The following is a 22,725-nucleotide window of genomic DNA, read 5'->3' on the forward strand; positions in this document are numbered from 1 at the left end:
TGAACATTGGCATAAAATTGACACTTTAACTCATTTTTTTGCACACCTAAGTCACTGCCCTGTGAAATTACAAATTCATTCTCTTCCTGCTCTGCCAACTAAAATGGTCATCTGATATCCTCCGTGTTGCAGCCTATCAAAGGTTGTCCTACCTGCCATTAGCAGGGGCCGGCTGAGCTATTAGGGTATTGGCCTATGTCATGTTCTATTGTTTGGTATTAGCTATGTATGTCTGTTGACTGTTTACTGACAAGGATTAGATATGATTTGAAGGTGCTGGTGTTGGACTGGGGTGTACAAACTTAAAAGTCACACAACACCAGGTTATAGTCCAACAGGTTTATTTGGAAGCACTAGTTTTTGGAGAGCTACTCCATCATCACAACCACCTGATGAAGGAGCAGCGCTCCGAAAGCTAGTGCTTCCAAATACACCTGTTGGACTATAACCTGGTGTTGTGTGATGTTTAACGAGGATTAGCCTGGATGTGGTTACTTAGAAGGGAATGACTGAACTAAGGCTAGTGCTATAAGTATGAAGCTGACATTATAAAATATATATGAAGCAAAGATCCTGAGTACAAATGAACTGATATATCACTTCTGCACATACCCAAACCATAAAATATAAAGATTGTTTTTTTTTCTACTTTTGTTCATTTGTTGCCCATCTCTAATTTCATTTAAACTGAATGGCTTGTTCAGTACTGCATGGGACAGTTAAGAGAAAACCAAATTGCTGTGGTTCTGGAGTCACATCTACACAAGACTACACGGTGGGCGGCACAGTGGTTAGCACTGCTGCCTCACAGCGCCAGAGACCCAGGTTCATTTCCCGCCTCAGACGACTGACTGTGTGGAGTTTGCACGTTCTCCCCGTGTGTGCGTGGGTTTCCTCCGGGTGCTTTGGTTTCCTCCCACAGTCCAAAGATGTGCAGGTCAGGTGAATTGACCATGCTAAGTTGTCCGTAGTGTTGGGTGAAGGGGTAAATGTAGGGGTATGGGTGGGTTGCGCTTCGGCGGGTCAGTGTGGACTTGTTTCCACACTGTAAGTAATCTAATCTAACTAGATAAGGACAGCAAATTTGATGATGGCTTCAGAGCAACATTACAGAGACTGTCATTACGTTTCAGATTTGTCCATTGAATTTAAATTCCACCAGCTGCTATCAAGAGATTTGAAACCAGCTCCCCAAACATTGGTCTGGAATCTGAATTACTGGTGACATTACCACAATGCCCCCATCTCTCCTAATTTAGGGTGTGACTAAAGAGGGAAAGAAAGGGTCAGGGAAAGGTGTGAAGATTGCTCAGCATGTTTGGAAGAAGGATGATACTGGTCTGGCCATGGTCACTGCATTCCTGTGTCTCGCTTCACTATAATAGAATAATGAAAGCATTATTCAACCTGGCTATTTTTAATGTGTGGTTTGTCAACCCCTGAGCATCTTTATGATTTAACATTGGGAGAAAACAACCATTTAAAACCCTTACAGCTAATTATCTTCCACTTTATCTGCCTTTTAAAAAAGATGAAGCAGCAATCCATTAATAAATTTTAATGAATTTGTTTATTTAAAAAGTGACAACTTCAGAATACACAGAAGACTTAAGGATAAATGCACCAAGAATGCAGTAAGAAAGAAATGATTCTTTGCATGCTACACAAAAAAAAACACCTTAGTGACCAAATGTTTGGTATAAATTACAGTACTGAAAAGATGCAGTTTTACATAAATATATACTCCCTCATCTTTACAGAGTCTCAATGATACTGAAAGGCAGTGTAAGTAGCTAATCTAATTACAAGTATTGGCCTCCCATGTTGCAAAATTAGTCTGTAAAAATAGGAGTTTTCTCATCCTACATAACTTTCCAAAAGTTTGCTATTTGTTTAAAAATTACAGTTATGTCAAAGGTGGCTCATGGAAGTTTTTGAAACGAAATGAATTGCAAAGTCTTGTTTGCATGAATTTGACATAAAAGTTACATAGAAACTAATGTGCTAGACTGTAAATGTTTCTTTTTACAAAATTACAGATCCTTCACAACTCATCTTGTCAGCTGTCTCAACTCTAAAACTGAAAGTGGTTTCTTTCAGATGCAGCACAAGAGTTAAGATCAGCAGCTGAACTGTAAACATTACTAAAATGTCACGGCTGGAAGAATTCAAAGCTCCCGAATTCAGCACTTCCCAAAACCATTTAAGTACCTCTGCAAGTTAGATTTGGCAGATGGATGGAGCACCACTTCAGCACCTTCTAGATAAATGTGGTTGACTGACAAGTGCTAACACTATCAGGTAAATTGAGACATTGTCCTACTATTTTAGCATGTACAAACTTCTAAATATGATATTGTAATCAAATGGGATTGATTGCAAGTTTGGTGCATTTCTGTCATTAAAATAGTACTACCCATGTTATTTCAGTTTTAGTGCAGTAGACCAGAGCTTGCTTGTGTGAAGAACTATCATGTTTGTATTGTCTGCTTTGAAAGTTGACCCAAGTGACACTTGGTGATCTTGCTAACTACTGAACAGTGTTGGATAGTCAAAATATACTGCAGTCCACTACAGGAACAACTCAACATATCTTGACTGACCAACATGAATTTTAATCTGTAGAAAACTTCGGGGTGAAGAGTTTACACTTTTCCAGTTTTAAAGCAAGAAATTCATTCTTTAATAATTGAGACAAATAATCAAGACAGAAATAGAAACATTGCACAGGTCTGCTGTGACTTCAGTTCATAATCCTGGATTATTTATTCTATATTCATTAAATCAGCAAGAATTGGAGGTGAAAGTTGTGATTCAAAGTAGACAAAACCCAAATTTTCTATTACCGATCTCTGATCTTAAAAATATGATTGAATGTTATTCCCTCCACCTGCCCAACAGCTGAATTATTTTAACTTTCCCCTGTCAGTGGTAAGAAGTGTAGTTCTCCCATACTAGAACTTTGTCTTGTGTTGATCTTGGCTCAGTAGGGTGGGAAATGCTCTTCCTGCTGTGAATGTATTTTTGTAATATTATACAATATAGTTATCTCTATATCGGTTTGTCCATTCAGCAATTTTATACACACCTGCCATATTTCTGCTGGCACATTCAATGGCTCAGTAAATTGGATTCACCAATAACACATTTGCCAATATCAATATGATATGTACATAGACATTTGGATAAACAGTATACTTATATATCTCCATAAATATAACTCTGCATTGCTGGCACTACATAAATAGCCTATGACTAACTTTGGTGTAATTTGTTTGTAGTAGCTATACTAATGTATGAACTTCAAAGACTATTTATTGTCATAATTTAAAAATGATTCTTAGCCCATTTGATCATTTTATGTTGTATAAATATATTTAGATCACAAATGGGAATATTAAATTCTTTTAAACTGACTTAAAGAGACTTTTTTAGGATCTCTGTGTGAGAAAAATATGGGCAGCTCTTCAGAATTATAGCCACATTTTGTGAATGTTTAAACTGATGCTCTACTCATCCTGAGATTTCTTTTAAGTTTATTTGATAACTTAAAGTTTTATTCAGGGAAGAATTGATTGATGACCTGAAAGTTGATTTGAGGTGTGGATATAACACATCTATTTGAATGACAGTCCTATGTTACTTGGGAAAATACTTATGTGGCTGGGTTTTCATCCTCAAAGTTGATTTCCTAATTATATCAGATCTTTGCAATTACACTGACGTGGATTTAAAAAAAAGTTTCAAAATGATTAGAAACAATCTTTACAATCCCACATTTTGGCGTTGCACCCCAGATTGCTTTACAGAAAACATCTTAAACCTCAGTTATTTTTAAAATGCTTACAAATGTAAATTATTTGAAGTTCATTGTCAATGCAGATATCATAAATGTACACTGCTGCAAAAATGAGTCTGCAATATTAACTCCCTGCCATTTTATTACAGTCATATTTTTCTAAGTTTGAGGCTGCTTTACTTTTTGCACTGGACATTAAAAAAAGGCTAAATAATGCATTTTCTGAACATTTTAAAAGATCCTTATCGGGTGAATATTTCTGAAATAAAGTAGACTTAAAATTAGGATTAACACAAGTTACTACATTGTTTATGATGCTGTATGCATGTATTATAATGTTTATGAAGGATGGTCTTTGCAGTTTATATGGAATGTTCTGCCATCTGTGAAGTTGCTGATGACCCATTGTGTTGACATGGCTTAGGACAATCAGGAAAAAAATAACCAAATGGTTGAGGAAAGGTACACAGACCTGTTTCTCTTCACACAGTATCATGGATTATTTACAAGTACCACTCCATTACCAAAAGGTAGGCCTGTGAAAGGGTGACATTAATGTCTTAGAGTGATGCTTATAAAGCTCCACTTTTGATGGTGTATTAATATAAGTTTTTGTAACTGGTTTGATTTCTTTTTCTGGTTTCACAGAAAAGTTATTTTTTAAAAAGAAACTAACACTCAACAATTGGAGTTTAACTTTATGATTTGGAATAGCATTTTCTTTATTTATTATCCAGTTTAAAGTGATTTTTAAAAATTGTATTGTTGCATTTTGAATGTTCGCATTTCACTTTTGAAGGAATGTTGATAAAACTTAAGACTGAAATCATGTTTCATATACAATGTTTTTACACATTAACATTGGCATACATGAAACTATTTAAATTCTTTCAAGTACAATACTAGTAAACCAACTCAAGCAGAATCAGTTGTAGAAAAGGGTTTCAGTAATAAAGTGTTACAAGACACTGAGTTTCTAAAGTAGTATTTGCCTCATGCCATGGTTAGGCTCTATCAGTGTACATCTCATTCTATAATGAGGCTCCAGTGATGACTATTTCATCCCCTGATGTAACTCTGATAAGAGCCATTTAATTGTGAGATGAACTTCCATCAACATACAATGCTTTCTATGATGACGCTGTGGCAATCTTTGTTTAATTCAGGAGTTGGCCGTGCAGCTCCAGCAGAGTACAGTTCATTGTGTGCTGGTTCTTCCTAGTACACACCCCAGTCTGTGGTGAGGCTGATACTGTTTTTGGAATGTTTAATCCTTTATATACAACATTTTTTTGACTTTCTGTGGTCTTCAGTTTTTTTTTAAAAAGACATTCTTTATGGTGCTTCATGGCAATTTGACCACAACAACGCAAGCACCTGCTCTTCCAATCTTCAGAGGCACCTCCTGTAGATGTGAAATATGCCGGTGAGTAAGTTTTTATAAAAGAACGTTACAACTTTAAAACCTTCTTAGAAAAGTTAACAAATAATGTTCAGGTAATTAACTCACTCTTTATTCCAATAAATGCATTTCTGACCTTGCAATGGGGCCTTCTCCAGCTATCACCCATGAGAGGAGTTTTTACCCTGGGGCTGGATTTTGTGAGGTCACAGCATGTTGCACATCATTGACAACAACATTCCCATGTAAAAGATGCCCTGTTTAAGGCATCTACCTAGAGGAATCTATGTACAACGCAAGTGACTGGGACAAGATTTTAGAAACTTAGAAGTCTCTAACTTTAGACTGGCATGTAAGTGGTGCAGTCTGACTCAGTCATTTTTTTGCTCTTGGAAAATGAACTGGAGAGTGTTTTGGCAGCTTTCTTCAGGATGCTCTGTGCTCACCCTACACAGGGAAGGGGCTAAAAAAGGTGCTCTAAACCAGTCTGCTCTGTCACCATCCTGGCTGGAAAGCTGTATGCAGGCTCATCTACCTGCAGTCTGAAAACCGAAGTGAAACTCAATCGTGGAACATCGAATGTACAAACCCTGATTTATAATGAGTAAAACAATTGAGTGGAACAGGGAACTGCCCTAGTTGTTTGTGAACTCCGGCACTTCAATGTTGATGTCATGGCCCTGCAGGTGACTCAAAGAGCAGGTGAGGGCAGCTGAGACTATGATGATTACGCCTTTCTATGGAAGGAAATACACATGGGTCAATACAATACACGTGGAATTGGAATGGATTAAAGATGAACTCGTTAACTAGGTCTCAGAACCTCCTGCTGGCATCAGCAACTACCTCATGACTTCCTGTCCCCCACAACTTGCCAAGAACCAGCAGACAATGGTTGTGAATGCCTATGCTCCAACACTTGATGCCATTGACCACGTTCAGAGAAGGCTTCTACTTCACTTTGAATACCATACTCACCATAAAATTATCCGCCTTGGAAATTTCAGCAGCAGGACTCTCATCAGAACAGGATGGAGCCAGGAACTGCAACTGCAACTCCAACACAATTCTAATGCTCACCAAATATGTGAATCACCAGCTGATCATTAAGATCAATGGAGAAATCCTCCTAAATGTGGAATATTTGTCTTGTCTGGAGAGCCACCTCTAATCTAAGCCATATCTCATCTAAGGCATTTTGGAAAGGCAAATCAGCACAGGACTGACACTTAATGGTAAGGAATGTTGCTGCACAAAGAGACCTTGGAGTGCAGGTTCATAGCTCCTTGAAGGTGGAGTCACAGGTAGACAGGGTAGTGAAGAAAGTGTCTGATATCTTTCTTTGATTCATCAGAACATTGAGTATAGAAGTTGGGAGGTCGTGTTGCAGCTATACAGGAAATTGGTTAGGCCACTTTTGTGTGCAATTCTGGTCTTTCTCCTATAGGAAGAATGGTGTGTGACTTGAAAGGGTTCAGATAAGATTTACGAGTATGTTGCCAAGGTTAGAGGATTTGAGCTATATAGAGAGGCTAACTAGGCTGGAGCTGTTTTCCCTGGAGCATTGGAGACTGAGGGGTGACCTTATAGAGGTTTACAAAATCATGAGGGGCATGGATACAATAAATAAACAAAGTCTTTTTTTTTCTGGGATGGGGGAGTCCAGTACTAGAGAGCATAGGTTTAGGGTGAGAGGGGAAAGATTTAAAAGGGACCTAAGGGGCAACTTTTTCACACAGAATAGTACGTGTATGGAATGAGTTGCCAGAGGAAGTGGTGGAGGCTAGTACAATTGCAACATTTAAAAAGCATTTGGATGGGTATATGAATAGGAAGAATTTAGAAGGATATGGGCCAAGTGCTGGCAGGTGGGACTAGATTGGGTTGGGATATCTGGTTGGCATGGACGGGTTGAACCGAAGGGTCTGTTTCCGTGCTGTACATCACTATGACTATGACTCTATCTTTTCCCTGGGGTGGGAAAGTGCAGAACTAGCGGACACAGGTCTAGGGGTGAGAGGAAAGATTTAAAAGGGACCCAAGGGACAATTTTTTCATGCAAAGAGTGGTGCACGTACGGAACGAGCTGCCAGAGGAATTGATGGCAGCTGGTTCAATTACAGCATTTAAAAAGCATCTGGATTGGTATATGAAAAGGAAGAGTTGAGTGGGATATGCAGCAAGTGCTGGCACATGGGACTAGATTAGATTAGGATATCTGGTCGGCATGGATGAGTTGGACCAAAGGGTCTGTTTCTGAGCTGTACATCTCTATGACTATGACTCTGTGACATCAATGCAGAGATCCAACATCACATCCAAACAATGAGTGCCATGTTCAGAAGACTAAGGATTAGAATCTTCGATAACAGCAATGCATATACTGATTACAAATCCTTGTATATAAAACAGTCATCCTTCCAACTCTTCTGAAACTTGGACTACATATAGGTACCACCTCAAGGCCCTAGAGAAGTACTATCAATGCTGTTTGAGACCGAGATTCTGGGAAGATGGTGTACTAACATTGGCTTCCTTTGAACAAACCAATACACAGGCACTGAAGCTACGACTACCCAAAACTAATTTCACTGGGTCAGCCAGTTTGCACTTAAGATGCCAGAGTTCCGATAACCAATGCAAATCACCTCCACCCAGAAAAGGAATGTACTTAGAGAGGAGGACCAATAATGTGTTTCAAAGACTCTCTGAAGGCTTAACTCAAGCAATGCAACATAAACATCAATGTCTGGGAGATTCTTGCTCAGAAGAAGCTGATTTAGAGGAATTTTCTCAATGTAGGGTCACAATTCTTTGAGAATATCAGCGATCTTGAGGCCAAGAACCAATTTCACCTCCCAAAAACACCTGCCAAACTTGTAGTTGGAGATGCAGCTCAGGACCTACGACACGGCATTTCCTCAGTGGACAATCATACCCATTAGCAAGTGATCGCTGACAATGTCGATAGTCACGTCCTTGGGTGTTGGTATGAAGATCATTGTCCTTTTTGGTGTATTATAGTATATTGTATATACAGGACTCAATTTTGAAGGTACAAATTATAATGTACAGAAATGTAGCCAGTAATGAATTTGTTGTCATCTGGCAGATGTGTGACTCAGTTATTTGAAGTGTTTAGGAACTGACTCTCAACAATTCCTTCTTCATTTTTAAGATTTAAGTATCATATGCCATTCTCAGGATACACAATTAGCTTTATTACTTATAAAGCTGTAAACCACAATTCCTCTCTCCTTGATTGATTCTTGCTTACTGATTGTGAAAAAGACACCTTGGCAAGAAAGATTCAGCGACAGGAATTTAAACTGTGTTGATGTAAAGGACAGCACACTCAACAAATTTGACCATTAATTTTCACTACATAGTTTCTTTCAAAGGTAGTTTTTAGTACAGATAATTGTTTTTGCAAAGTCAGAGTCATACAGCGTAGAAATAGGCCTTTCAGCCCAACGTCTCTTTGCCGACCAACAAACACTAAATCCATTTCCCTGCATTTGGTCCAGAGCTGACTTAGGAGAGCCTCCTGTATGAAGGGTCACAATTCTTAGAGAATATAAGCAATCTTGAGGTCAAGAGCCAATTCCACCCCCCAGAAACACTTGCCAAATGTGTAGTTGGACCTGCCCTTGATCCAGAGCTGACAATGCCCTGACATTTTAAGTACTCATCCAGAAGCTTCTTAAATGTTACCAGAGTACCTGCCTCTACACCTCTCTCTCTGGCAGCACATTCCATATATCTAGCACCGTGTGAGTAGAAAAATAATGTTTTCTCAGATTTTCTCTAAACCACTTGCTGCTTACGTTAAACTTATGCCCACAAGCTTAGACACATCTGCAATAGGAAAGAGATTCATGATCTACTCTATCAATGCCTCTCATAATTTTGTATACCGCAATCAGATCCCCTCCACCTCAGCTTCCTCTGCTCCAAGAAAAATAAATGAACAAAACAGATGTAGAGTTGAACTTTGTACAGATATGTAAATATGTCTAGTCTACAAAAAGGTTTGAACCTTTTTTAATGGATATGCACTCGTCTGCATGTTTTCTACATAGTACTTGATGATCGTGCACAATCATGTCCATAAATGCAGAGTAAGACCGAGGACAGTACCATAGTGCAATGTAAAATTGATGTAGTTGAAGTATACTTGTAGAACTTTATCACATCACTATGTTATGAGCATTGAACTTTGCAACATGGTTATGTTGTGAAATGTCTCCTTTAACTAAAGGTAAGATTGGGAAGTCCAGAAACACACCCAGCTCAGACAATACTATGCAACCAGCTCTCATGAGATAAAACTTAAACAGAAATCCAATTGAAATCTAGTGACTCTCAGAAAACAAAGCATCGTATTACACAGCATTCCCTTTTGATGTGAAGGGCACTGCTTGTCACAGGCTACTCGGGTGTTTCCTTTCTTCATGGTGGTGGAAATTTGAATAAAGATTCATGCACCTTGTGTCTTTCACTGTGTCTCGCACACAACATGGGTGCTAGGGAAAAAAATAAGCACTACCACAGTTAGGCAGTAGTGTGGGGAGAAGAAAAGAAAAAAAAAGAAAAAGCAGAAAAAAAGAAAAAATAAATAAACAGGAGTGACAGAGATTCTTTTCCTCCTCAGAGCTGACTCTGAGGAAGCCGAATCAGTGTCAAGGACTTTCCACGAAAACAAAAGCAAACAGTTGTTTCTGCAAGACCAGGAGAGAGGTCAAATACTGCTGTAGAGAGGTAGGATGCTTGTAAGAATTTAGTAGAACAGGACAAATAGTACTTTTTTGAGACCTGAGGATCAAGGAGTTACCCAGGCTAGATCCTGCCAATGGAAGCCAGATTTGAGAATCTTGGGCTAAGTGTAGCAACATTCAAAAGGATACTGGAAGTTGTAACCCAGATTAGCAAGGAGAGGTGAGCCTGCCTGGTACGGAATGGAAGTAGTTGTAAAATATACCTTGACTGCTCGAATTAGTTAGTGTAAGGAATCATTTCAGTTTAATGTATTTGTTGCTAGTTACTTAACTTTTGATCCATGTTTATTTTAGTTTCTGTGACAATAAAAGTCTTAAAATGTGAAATCTTGTCTTTCAATTATTTTTGTTGCTTTTCTGGGAAAAATATCTCACTGAAAGATTGTGGATCTTGGTGGGGATTGTATCCTTTAAATGAATTAGTGCAGATTCAAACATATACTCTACAAACAACATAAATTCATTTTATTTTGTTCCTAATGGTCTATTACCTCTGTCCATTCATTATTTTGTGCATCATAGGATTCTACTGTATTTAAGTAAGTCTGTCCATCATATCCTCCTACAGCATATAACTTGTCACCAAGAAGGCACACTCCTACAGCATCTCTTGGAACACTTAACGGTGCCACGGTTGTCCAGGTGTCTGTTTTTGGGTCGTACCTGTAAATTTAAATATAAGGTTAGTTTACAAAACTCACCTAAATATAAAAGGTCTTTTAATGCAGCATTTTCATAAGACGGTGTAGAGTACAGTATTGGCTTTAAACAATTCTGCTTAGTCTTCACATTTTAAAAGCTTTGGAGGTTCATTGTATCTTAATTGTTTGAAAACAGTTTTGAGATAAAACAGAGCGCATTTGCATTGATTCAAAAATATTAAACTGTGAAAATAATCTGATCACACCTGCGAGCAAAACTCATCCAACTTTAGCTTGAATAGTATTTGGGTGAGTTTTTTGTAAAGTGAGGATCCAGAACACCAGACACTTGAGTGTGGCTTGAATTAAATATGCTAACGTACACAGTTGATCTTCTAACCAATAATACAACTAAACAAGGTTCTGAGCTGGGAACAGAGCACTGCAGAACATATGCTGTTATATGCAGTTTTGATGATTCTATTACAGAAAGGACAATATTGCTACGTAAGCTGCAAAAGTGCTCTACTAGGGACAAAAGATTTTTTTTTTCTCCATTCATTTATGGAGCATGGGTTCCATTGCTTGGGCCAATATTTATTGTCATCCCTAGTTGCCTTTGACAAGGTGATAGTGAACTGCCTTCTTGAACCACTGCAGTTCATTTAGTGTTTACAAGCAGTACTTGTAAACACTAAATAACATTAAATGCCATTAAATAAGCATACCAGAACACAGATGCAGTGACAATGAAGGAACAGTAATGTATTTCCAAATAAGGATACTGAATAGTGTGGAGGGAAATTTGCAGCTGATGATGTTCCCATATATCCGCTACCTATCCTTCAAGATTGTATATTGATTGTGGATTTGGAAAATGTTATCTAAGAGACATTGATGTGTTTCTGTAGAGTGTTTTATAGTTGCATACATAGCTGCTAGTGTGTGTCAGTGGTGAAGGAAATTAATATATGTGGATATGGTAACAATCAAGCAGGCTGTTTTTGTCCAGATGGTGTAAAGTTCCTTGTGTTATTGGAGTTGCACTCATCTCATCAAGTGGGAGGAATACCATCACATTCTTGACTTGTGTATTGTAGATGATGTACAAGCTTTAGAAAATAAGGAGGTGAGTGAGTTATAAGATGAATTACCTCTGACCTCTTTTGGAGTCAGAGTAGTTTCTAGTCAACGGTAGCCCCTGGATGTTAATAGTGGGGGATGGTTGTTCCCTGGCACTCCTGTGAAACAAGTTTTGCTTTAATTGACACCCTAAACCTAGATATTTTCCGGGTCTTGCAGCATTCAGTATTGGACATCTTGAGTATTTGAGAAGTCATGAGTTGTGTTGAACACTGCAATCATTAGCAAATGTCCACACATCTGGATTTATCATGGAGAAAAGGTCATTGAAGAAACAGCTGAAGATGGTTGGGCTTAGGGCACAATCCTAGGTCACCTCAGCCTCATTATTCAGCGTTTTTGTTGTAATGAGGACAGGTGATGTGTGGTCCTAGCAGAACTCAAACTAAGTGTCAGTGAGAAGGTCATTGCTGAACAGTACTTGATAGCATTGTTGAGAATACCTTCCATCACTTCACTGACGATCAAGAATAAACCATTGGGTGGTAATTAGCCAGATTGGAATTGTCTTGCTTTTTATGTACAGGACATACCTGGGCAATTTTCCACATTGTCGGATAGATGCCAAACTGTAGCTATACTGAAACAGCTTGGCTAGGGATATGGCAAGTTGTGGAGCAAATGTCTTCAGTACTATTGGCTTAATACAGCTAGGGTCAATAGCCATTGCAGTACTCAATGCCTTCAGCATATCTTATGGGGAGTGAATCAATTTGGCTGAAGACTGGCATTCTTAACATCCAGGATTTCAGGAGCAGGCCACAATGTAGCATCCACCCAAACCCTCCAGCTGAAGAATTATTACAGTGCTTCAGTTTTATCTGCTTACTGATGTTCTAGGCTCCTTCATTATTGTGCATGAAGAAATTATTGGATCTGTTGAGTTGATTCATTGTCACCACCTTTATTGACTGGATGTGGCAGGACTGCAGATTCATGTCATGGTGATCATAATTAGCCCCAAGCTACATACTATTTCAAAATGATGCAAACCAGGAACTGCCTACCTTCAGTGTGCTGCTGTGTTATTCCAGAAAACATGGCTGAGAAAACTTTGCTGACGAGAACATCGATGCCCTAGTAGAATACATAGTGAAGAGGAGGATCATCCTCTTTCCCCACAAAGAGGCAGCATGATGGCTCCGTGGTTAGCACTGCTATTTCACAGCACCGCTATTTCACAGCACCAGGGACCCCAGTTCGATTCCAGCCTTGGGCAACTTCCATGTAGAGTTTGCACATTCTCCTTGTGTTTGTGTGGATTTCTGCCACGTGCTTTGGTTTCCTCCCACAGTCCAAAAACGTGCAGGTTAGGTGAATTAGCCATGCTAAATTGCACATAGTGTTCAGGGATGTGTAGGTTAGGTACATTAATCAGGGGAAATGTAAACTAATAGGATAGGGGAATGGGTCTGGGTGAAATTCTCTTCAGAGGATTGGTGTGGACTTGTTGGGCCAAATGTCCTATTCCACATTGTAGGGATTCTATGAAGAAAATTCCATGAACCACTGAAGGAGACCATGGCATTTGGAATTGCCTGCCTGGCATGAAGTAACCACCTTGGTCAGTCTTATTTCTGTGCAACTTTCTAATTGATTTACCAGCAATCCCCTGACTAATTTATCCGACTTGTAAAACTGTGGTGAACCCCTGAAGTGAAATGAGAAAATGCCCTTGTATGGAAGGAGGACCTACTTACCACCCCCACCCCCACCCCCAAAATCGTTACCCCATCCCCTTTCTCTTCCCCTCTTTCAACTTTCAGTTGAAGCACATGTAAACTGGTTGCATGTAAGCTTCTGTCACATGGTGCAGATGTAGCCATATAGCAGCATGTGCCCCATTTACTGGGTAGTGCTGGCAAGCTGCTTGGCTTTTCATTTGAGCTAATGGGCAAGACAAGGCAGTAATGCTGTAAAGATCCAAGTGTGTGCAAAGTGAGTGACTCTGGGAAAGCAAGCGAAGGCCCCTACATGCATCCTGTTTTGATGCATACTCTGGGTGCCTGTCTCTGCACACACCATGACCTGGCAGCCACGTTGCAAGGTATGGGGTTATTGAGCTCCAAAGTGTGATATCATAGTGGGTAACTATTACAAGTTAGTTTGACATGTGCAATAACATGATAAAGCTGATGCCAACCTTCATGAGTGGGCTGGGGTTAAGGGAGAAACTGCTCATGGAGCATGCCCTGAAATGTTGGTCAACATGGAGTGCAAAGAAGATGCCAATAAGCTGGCCTACCAGGTTACTACTCTGACATTCAAGTCAGGACTTGGCACTACCTAGTTTCTTACCAGTGCCTATTTATGAGACCAGGTTTGGTAATAGTAATATATCACCGTATACTAATAAACCACTCATGAGTAAGATTTTAATTTTGCTATTGAAACCTTGAGGGGGTAATGGGATATTTTCTCTCAATGTCACATTTTCTCTCAATGTCACAAACCTGATTCTTACTTTGCTGTATTCTCCCAAATTTCTTACCTTTGGCGACATTGCTGAGATGCCAGAAAAATTCCATACACAGAATTATGTTGGTACCGGTGTTTGGAGATTAGGTTGAAAAGAAACTTTTTAAAAACAGCTGATTGAATATGTCATACATTGGACCTAATTTTAGTCACAACAATTAAATTCAAAATGGATAAATCTTTAAGCAAGACAAATGTTAAGACTACAGTGGAACAGCTAGGAACTCATTATGAGTAGATGGTTGAGAAGTGGAACTTACATAGGTGTAGACATGGAGCTGGATGATCATTCCTTATGCTGACTTACTAAAATATCATGGTTTAGTGTCTCTCTTAAAGTAATACAATCAAATGTTAGTTTTCTTTTAAATTATACTCAAATTGTACAATTTTTATTTTTGCCATTAACAATTTATCTAATTTCACAATTCTTGAGCTCGTTCAATGGCATTCGGGAACATTTCATGTAGTATGAGTCTACTTCCAGGCCTGGAAATGAGTTGGCTAAAAGGAACAAGAAAGCACAATTGTTCATGCTTACCGTTCCACACAGTCTGACAGCCTGGAGCAGTGATTTGAGGCAGGGGCGTCATGTCCTCCCACTGCATAAAGAAAGCCATTGCATGTGGCAACTCCCACACCACCCCTTCTCTTGGACATTGGTGCACACATGCTCCATTTATTGGTGTGAGGATCGAAACACTCCATTGATCGTAGGCAGGAGCTGCCATCTCGCCCACCCACAGCATACAGCCTGAAAAACACAACAGTCACATTTGGAATTTCACAAAATAAGGAGAGAACCTCAATTTAGTTGGACCCCTGCATTAGCTAGTGCAGCCATGGAGAACTAGCTTCATATTGCCAATGCACTGGAAAAGTTCTCAAATTTGTTATCTGTAATTTGCAAATGTGAATATGTCTCCATTAATAGGAATGTCCCACTTCTGATTTTCAATCTATGCTGAGTAAATGAATTATCGCTGATATGGTAAAACGTTATTGTATGACTATTACAATTGTATCACCCCTTTTACAAGAGTACATCTCAAATAGTTTTCTGACTTATTGTTGTTTTCACGTGAAGACGTGATTGTAATACCTACCACCCTAAAGAAGGCATTCATTGTCATTTTGATCTATGAAAAGCAGCAATTTTACTGAGTTATTAAAGGACTTCAAAACCCTAGAAACTATTGCCAAGCACTTGTAAACACCTCCGAGGAAGATGGGAGAAAACTTGGGAATGAGTGGACAAGGTTGTGTAGCTATATGCAAATCCAGGACAGTTCAACTCCAATGGAAGAAACATAAATACAAAAAGCTGGGTTGGTCCAATATCACTTCAGACGAGTAGGCCTCCTGCCATGTTAAGTTATTACAAGAGAAAAGGAGGATGGGAAATAGTAATTTGTTTCAAGAAGGTACATAAATTATTTCATTAAAATGATGACTTTGCAAGAAAAAGTGATTTTCTTTTGAAGGATTCATGAGATGTCAAAATGGATTAAATCAATAAAATTGCACTGTCTCTCACAATACTATAGGGATTTATGTTCTCATTACCAGTAATTAAATTCCAATTGATATGTCTACACTATTAACTGCTGTTCAATTTTGTTCTTTCCCTAAAGAACAATGGACAAGATTAAAAGGCAGACTTTAGGAATAATAATATATTCCTAAAGTTACTTATTCCATTTAATGTGATTGATCTTGATGGAATTTAAGAATAGAGTAACTACAAATTTGGTAGTAACAAGTGATGTTAATGCCCATTACTGTTTTTCTTTAAATATCTTGAGGGTGACAGCCTTTGCTTCGTATCTCTTTTATGGTTCACCAACTTTTCTCATTTCCTGTTTGGCACCAGCTAATTCCTTGTTTCCTTTGGTTATATTAGGAACAGTCATACTGTGATACCTTATCTAAATGGTCTATTTCAGGAAGTAGGTTAGATGGAGACACACATCATTGAGGCATCGCCAGAAAATCATTCACTGACATGAATTAAAATTCTACCAAGGCTGTGTGGAAACATGCATTTAAGAAATTAAACAAATCAATAAGAAAAAGGAACATTTGTTCTCCAATTAAGCAGGTATTGATTATATTAGAATTGGTTATGAACAAATGGTTTGTGGTAAAATTTATTTGATTTATTCATGTCTTTTGTGGACAAAATTGGTCCTTATCTTGTGACCTATGACAAGACTGAGCATAAACATGATGGTTTTCTGCACAGCCTTCTGAAATGACCTTACAAGTCATTCAGTTGTTACTATCACCATCTCAAGGCAATTGGGGTGGGTAATAAGTGCTGACGAGTCAGCAATGCTTGCATCTTATCACTGAATACATACTTTTGAAAAAAGTAATTTGTAGATAAGTAAACTGGCCAACTTTCCTTTTCGGAACACTGGGATGCATCTTACATCTGAACTGGGATCAGTTCACGAAGCACAGAGCAGGGACTGAAATTGCAAAACCATGTTTAATTTATCTGATTCAACAGCTCACTGAATAAGCTGAGCTACTTGACATTGAGGTTGTTTAGATGCATTGCGCAGGTCACAATGGATTCAATCATGTGTCCACATAGATACACAGCATGCCAAACGTTCCAATATCAAATGAACAAATATTGCATAGATTAAGAACAGAGCTGTGTGAACCTGTCAGAGGGGCAAATTAAAAATATACTGCATTATGCAAAGTTAACATCAGACTATTAGGGCTATTTAATATTTTATTCCGTTCAGGGCCTGGAATGAAATAAAACATTTCATGAAAGGATGAGCCAGATTCATTCAAACCTTGCACCTGCTTTTGAAATTGAATTTCCAATTACAGGACAGAAAACAGAGTAGCTCCCAGTTGTGCCAATTTTTGTTTTGTAGGATGTGGAATATTCTTTGTTACGACTCTATTACTTTGACTTCTTTGATGATTGTGTTGTAATCCTGATCTCGCTGCAACTCACAACATCAAATCTTCCTCCCCCTCCTGCAGTGCCTTTTCAATCATTGATCTACACACTACAATGAAGCTGTTAACATACTTCAAAACTGTTCATTATTCTTCTCTGGCAGCCTGCAGAACATCGAATTTGGCTCTGTCTACCTGTTTTCCTCCCATCCACTTGCATTTCAAAGTTACTTTTTTAAAGTTGTTATTTTCCTGTTCACTGGGTGCCTGGAAAGATACCATTTGGATGTGTTGAACTGCTCACCATAGACTTATAGCATGTCTTCAAATGAGTAGTAAGCTAAATATTAAAATTATTTGTGTGGGTGAATATTCCCTCAATAGGAGTTGTGTGCATTTGTTCCTCTAAGGAGAAATTTGGAAATAATGCTAACCATGCACAAAGGCAGCCTTGAGCTATTAGCCAGCTTGTTTTTATATTGCCTTACTTAGTAATTTCAATGTTTAAATTTCTTTTTGCTGGCTCCAAAGATGATCTTTCTAGATCACCCCTCTTCCACTATCTTCGAGAACGTGAAGTCTACTTACTGTTCCTCACCCTTTTGTGTTGTTCAGTCCCTATAATGGAGATTTTCTCTTTTGAGCCCAGTGGAAGGGTCTGAACACAAACTAATACTGTAACATTTCAGCTGCTGACTGACCTGCCATGTACTTTCAGCATTGCTTCTTTCAGATTGTCAGCACTTTTGCAAACTTTCCTCAAATTGGAAGATGGAATATTAATGGCTTAATGTAAACTGAACTCATGCTTTCTGTTTCCTGCAGCGAAATGCTTAATGCTTGGATTCTGAGATTGCAAAATCAGTTCATCATTATTACTCTGTGACACTAGTAGCAACATTGGTATCTTCACATATTTGGTTGAATGTAAAAATCCACCTTTACGATTCCCTCCTTCTCCTCTTTATGTTTTTCTGTTGGTGTTCTTGCTGACAGCAGTATTTAGAAATCAATGAACTGATGAGAATTTATTTTATAATATTGTTGTTTAAGGTTCCTGAAAAGTATTACACTGTTAAGGTTTAATTTAGTTTTTAATAGTATTCTAATTGTTATGACAATGGAAGAAAACCTGAAATACTTTATACATTTTTTAAAAAAACTTTGATTAAAAACAACGCATTTTAGAAATAAGAGGTTTCGGCAAAAAAATCCTGTGGAGTTATATTCAGAGATTGTCTGGCAAAATCCTGTGTGACGGACATGCAATGTGTTACAGGTAAATTGTCAGGGACATGTCAAACAAGGAGAAGCTTAAGAAAGGAGAATAAAGGGGATAAGTTCTCTTCTCTATCAGCACAAGGCCATCTTCACAGACATGTCTGTTTTACCTTCCAAGAATACATAAGGACAATGTTTAAAAAGCAGTACCAACTCCACTGAAATCAATTGGTGGGACTGACTGCTCTTGCATCTACCAGTGTAAATTTGTGCAGTAGTATGCTGTGAAGGTCACAATCAAAGAATTATTCCCTGGTTACCTTTGTGTTGCAGGTAAACTTTGAGTCAAAAAGGAAAGACGACAACAAAGAATCGTTCTCACTCTGAATGCTGGACTTGAATCACAGTCAAAGGGCATCACCCGACTGAATCTCAAACAGTCTGCAAAAGTAAAGATCATGAAGCTCTTTGTCTACCAATGTCAATCCTACCAGTAACCTTCACTGCAGTAGCCATAAAATTCAAATATTCAATATTTGTGAACAATTCAAGAGACTGGTATTTGTGTTTTTTAAAATTTTGATCTTTTTAGCCTTGTCTTATTTCTAATATGTACATATGAGTGTTACATTACTGATGCTTCTCACATTTAGTAATTAATTCAAGATGGCAGTGGCAGAGTCTGCAGTGTTTGGGCTCCTCGGTTGTTTTCACTTCTTTTCTTCCTCTCTCTTTCTCTAAGATTTACTTTTTTTCTGATAAGAAAAATACCTTGGAGCAGTTGAGAGCTGGAGTGAAGTGGGCTGGAGGGTTAGAGTAGAGCAGGGACAGTTGTTGGTATGTGGTCTGGCACAGGCGCTCAGCGGCTTGAGGCTAGTCAGACCTCGTTTGGAACCCCCTCGCTGATCTACTGCGATATATATCTGTACTTTGGTTAGCTGACTATATAATGTTTATTTTTTTAACTATGTCTTGTTTCTACCCAAAATACTATGAATCACTGTAAGGTAATGCACATTTTTTATTCCTCTTTTTGTATCAAAGATTTTCATCTAGGTACTGTGTACCTAAGATGGCACCATGAGAGGTGACATTGTAAACTTGTCCCTGTACCCCATACTTCTGTACCTGATTGCATGTGTCAGTGAATGATATTCTAGTTTAATAAACTTAACTTTGTTAAATTAACTCAAGAAAGCCTGATTGAATTCACTCCTTTTTAAAACATAAGTTAATTTTGGGTCTCGGAGAATGGGATTCATTCGGGAAGGGATCCTTTATAAATTAACCTTGTTGCAACCACCCAAAGGAGTGGGTGAATAAAGGTAGTGGAGCCATTTCATCCCACATAACACTGGGGTTGTTGTGGTACTGTATCCTGTGCGGAACCATCACGAACTTCTCAAGGTTTGATTGGAGCATACAATCTTGTTTTCTATCTGTGAGAATTCTTCAGTGATTGGCTATTTACTCTGCCTAATGCCATTCTATTGCTGAATCCTTAGAGATTCTATAGATTCAGTACCAGGTTCAAATACTAATATCAAGAAAGGGAAAACTCATGCCATAGATGTCTCTAGATACTTGTGGTACTTTAAAATCTGCATTTTTTGATCTGAAATGCCACAATTGGTTGCAAATACAGGCTATTGTATCATTAATAAGTACATTTTGTGAGCTTAGTTTAAAACTGCATTATTGAACAGTTTTTTTTGTGTGGCTGGGTTTTTTTGTGTCATTGCAAGTCTGTAATACAGTCAATCTGTAACTACTTACTTGCCATTTAATGCTGCAACTCCTACCGTGCTTCTTGGAGTTGACATGCTCGCAACGTAGTTCCACTGACGAGCTTGTGGGTCCCACCTTTCTACTGTGTTAAGGTAGCTCCAACCATCATGTCCACCAACTGCATACATTGGGCCTTCAAGTACAGCTACTCCTGAAATACAAGGATATTTGGTCATCTTTGTGTTCAAATGGGACAGTATCTAATATTTAACATAGACGTTATGATGTGTTAAATTAGGTTTGTAAAAAAATCAGTTTCACAACAAATTCCACAGAAATTCAGCATGTTGACTACAAATTACAAGGAACAAAGTATCAATAACTTGAAATGAAAGCATCTTCATGAAGCACGCACAACAGATTATAAAGGCTTGATTATGCAATCAGAAATGAAGCATGAGTGCTTACTGTTAACCTAGAAACAGTTAGATTTTTGCTGCCAAAGCAGTTAGCTTGAATCAACCAAAGACTAACCAAACCCTATTCTACCCAATCTCACTCCAGAGAGATGGGGATGAAATAGACTCATGCTCATTGACACCCGAAACAGTTTGTAGCCAGCGACAGGGGCTGGCATATATGTTCAAACAGATTAGTTGGAGGACCTACAAAGGTTGTCTGTATCTTCAACTGGGTATTAAAAGCATGTGGATCCTCTAATATTTACCCATTCACTCATTTAACCCCCATACCCTCATTCCATCTTAATGACTCTTTTGTGCTCATTTATCAAATATGCAGTGTATATATAGAATCAATGAGTTATTAAAAACAATGGCAAATGTTGAAATGCTAAGAAAAAGAAACCTATTCAGAAATCATTTTTATTATTTTATATTGTCAATCAAACTGGAAATTATATATCATTAACAAATGCTTAAATTGTTTCGCACCTATCAATTTTGTCCAGATAGAGATTCAGAAATTGACAATAGAGATTGTAGAAAACATATCATTCTGTAAATAGGATAGATTATCATGCAAAGTAAGTATTCCACCTAGTTGTGCAAATCTGATTAAACTAGTAAGTTGAGTAAAAAATGAGGTCTGCAGATGCTGGAGATCACAGCTGCAAATGTGTTGCTGGTCAAAGCACAGCAGGCCAGGCAGCATCTCAGGAATAGAGAATTCGACATTTCGAGCATAAGCCCTTCATCAGGAATAAGAGAGAGAGAGCCAAGCAGGCTAAGATAAAAGGTAGGGAGGAGGGACTAGGGGGAGGGGCGATGGAGGTGGGATAGGTGGAAGGAGGTCAAGGTGAGGGTGAGGAGATGACCTGGGGGGTGCAGTGAGAGAGGGACTCACTGAAATCCTTGTAGAGGGAGGAAGAGAGCTTCTTCAAGGAAGGCATCCTTGTAAGAGGATTCGCAGTAGGTTAAAATCTAGTAAGTTGTTCTGTTTTACCTAACTGCCTAATTCAGGTTAAAAAAAAATGCACACTGCATTTTTGTCATAACAAGAAAATAACTACTTACTGTATCCAAACTATTCTTACCCAATATGAAGGAAGAAATATAAATTGTTAAAATTATAAATCAATAACTAAACTTTTTTTAAAAATTCCCATACACATACAAACAGACACAAAAAAGACAAGACAAATATTTTGGGGGTTGGAAGGAACAACATGTCAGAGAAGCACTACTCAAGCACCAATTCAGATTATAGATGCTGTTGAGGTTTCAATTGTCAATTGCTTTCAATTTCTTTGATGAGGACTCTTTGAGGACACAAGATTATGAGTAGGCCAATTGTCAGTTTTTTATTCACTGACTGAGGATTTACCCTTTCAGTCTCTGATGATGCTGTTTCTTCTCCTCATCTCAATTGAGGAATTTGCAGTGATCAGTTTCCTTGTAAGTATTGAGTGAAATCATTTACAAAAAGATTTTCTGCTACTTGCCAACACAACAGGGGGAAAAAGACTTAAGTGCTTTCTTCATCACAGACTGGATACTTCTGCTCTATTTTCCCAGGAACCAAGAGATTGTTACTACGCTGAGCTGTCTTAAACCCATACAATTAGTCAAATGGAAAACTGGTCAAAGGGCAGTTTCTGAGCAAAACTGCCCTGAATACCTTCTTTTCCACAGCTTGATTAAGGCAACATTGTACAACCCATAATGTAATCTATTAACCCTGCAAAATCTTCCACAATTTCTTTAGTCTAAAGCAGTATTTTTCCCCTTATTTTGGATTACAATCCAGTAGAGAATGAAAGTGGGCTTTCTACACTTCCAACCTCATGAGAGTTAAGCCACAATTTCAAAAAGACATTTCATTATAAAGTTTATGGCACATAGACAACAAAACATAAGGCTTATATGCTTCATCTCTTATACAAATCTCATAAAATCACTATCGTTTTATTCCATCATTTTCACATTCCAATCAATGCATCTGTTTTCATATTATTTTCACCAGCAACATAAACATTTTTTATATTGAATGATTGCACCGGGTGAATTCCATCTGAATAGTATTGCATTTCAGGTTTTATTATTTTTAATTAGTAATAACCGATTACAGTGAGTATAGATTAATATC

The 22,725-nt window shown here is 38.2% G+C and overlaps 1 protein-coding gene across 3 annotated transcripts in view; it reads right to left on the reverse strand.

Annotated features, from left to right (window-relative positions):
• Positions 1-4,746: 4,746 nt before the first annotated feature.
• Positions 4,747-22,725, reverse strand: part of LOC132820470 (kelch-like protein 4) — a 310,868-nt gene continuing 292,889 nt past the window's right edge. For all 3 annotated transcript variants that reach the window (XM_060832644.1, XM_060832643.1, XM_060832642.1), the window contains exons 8-11: positions 20,167-20,329; positions 14,783-14,995; positions 10,471-10,642; positions 4,747-5,204 (exon numbers count right to left, since the gene is read on the reverse strand). In XM_060832644.1, coding sequence (XP_060688627.1) covers positions 5,145-5,204; positions 10,471-10,642; positions 14,783-14,995; positions 20,167-20,329 — 608 coding nt within the window. In that variant the 3' untranslated portion in view covers positions 4,747-5,144. The remainder of the gene's footprint in view (positions 5,205-10,470; positions 10,643-14,782; positions 14,996-20,166; positions 20,330-22,725) is intronic.

Source organism: Hemiscyllium ocellatum, chromosome 11 (assembly GCF_020745735.1).
Source record: "Hemiscyllium ocellatum isolate sHemOce1 chromosome 11, sHemOce1.pat.X.cur, whole genome shotgun sequence".
Taxonomy (NCBI): domain Eukaryota; kingdom Metazoa; phylum Chordata; class Chondrichthyes; order Orectolobiformes; family Hemiscylliidae; genus Hemiscyllium; species Hemiscyllium ocellatum.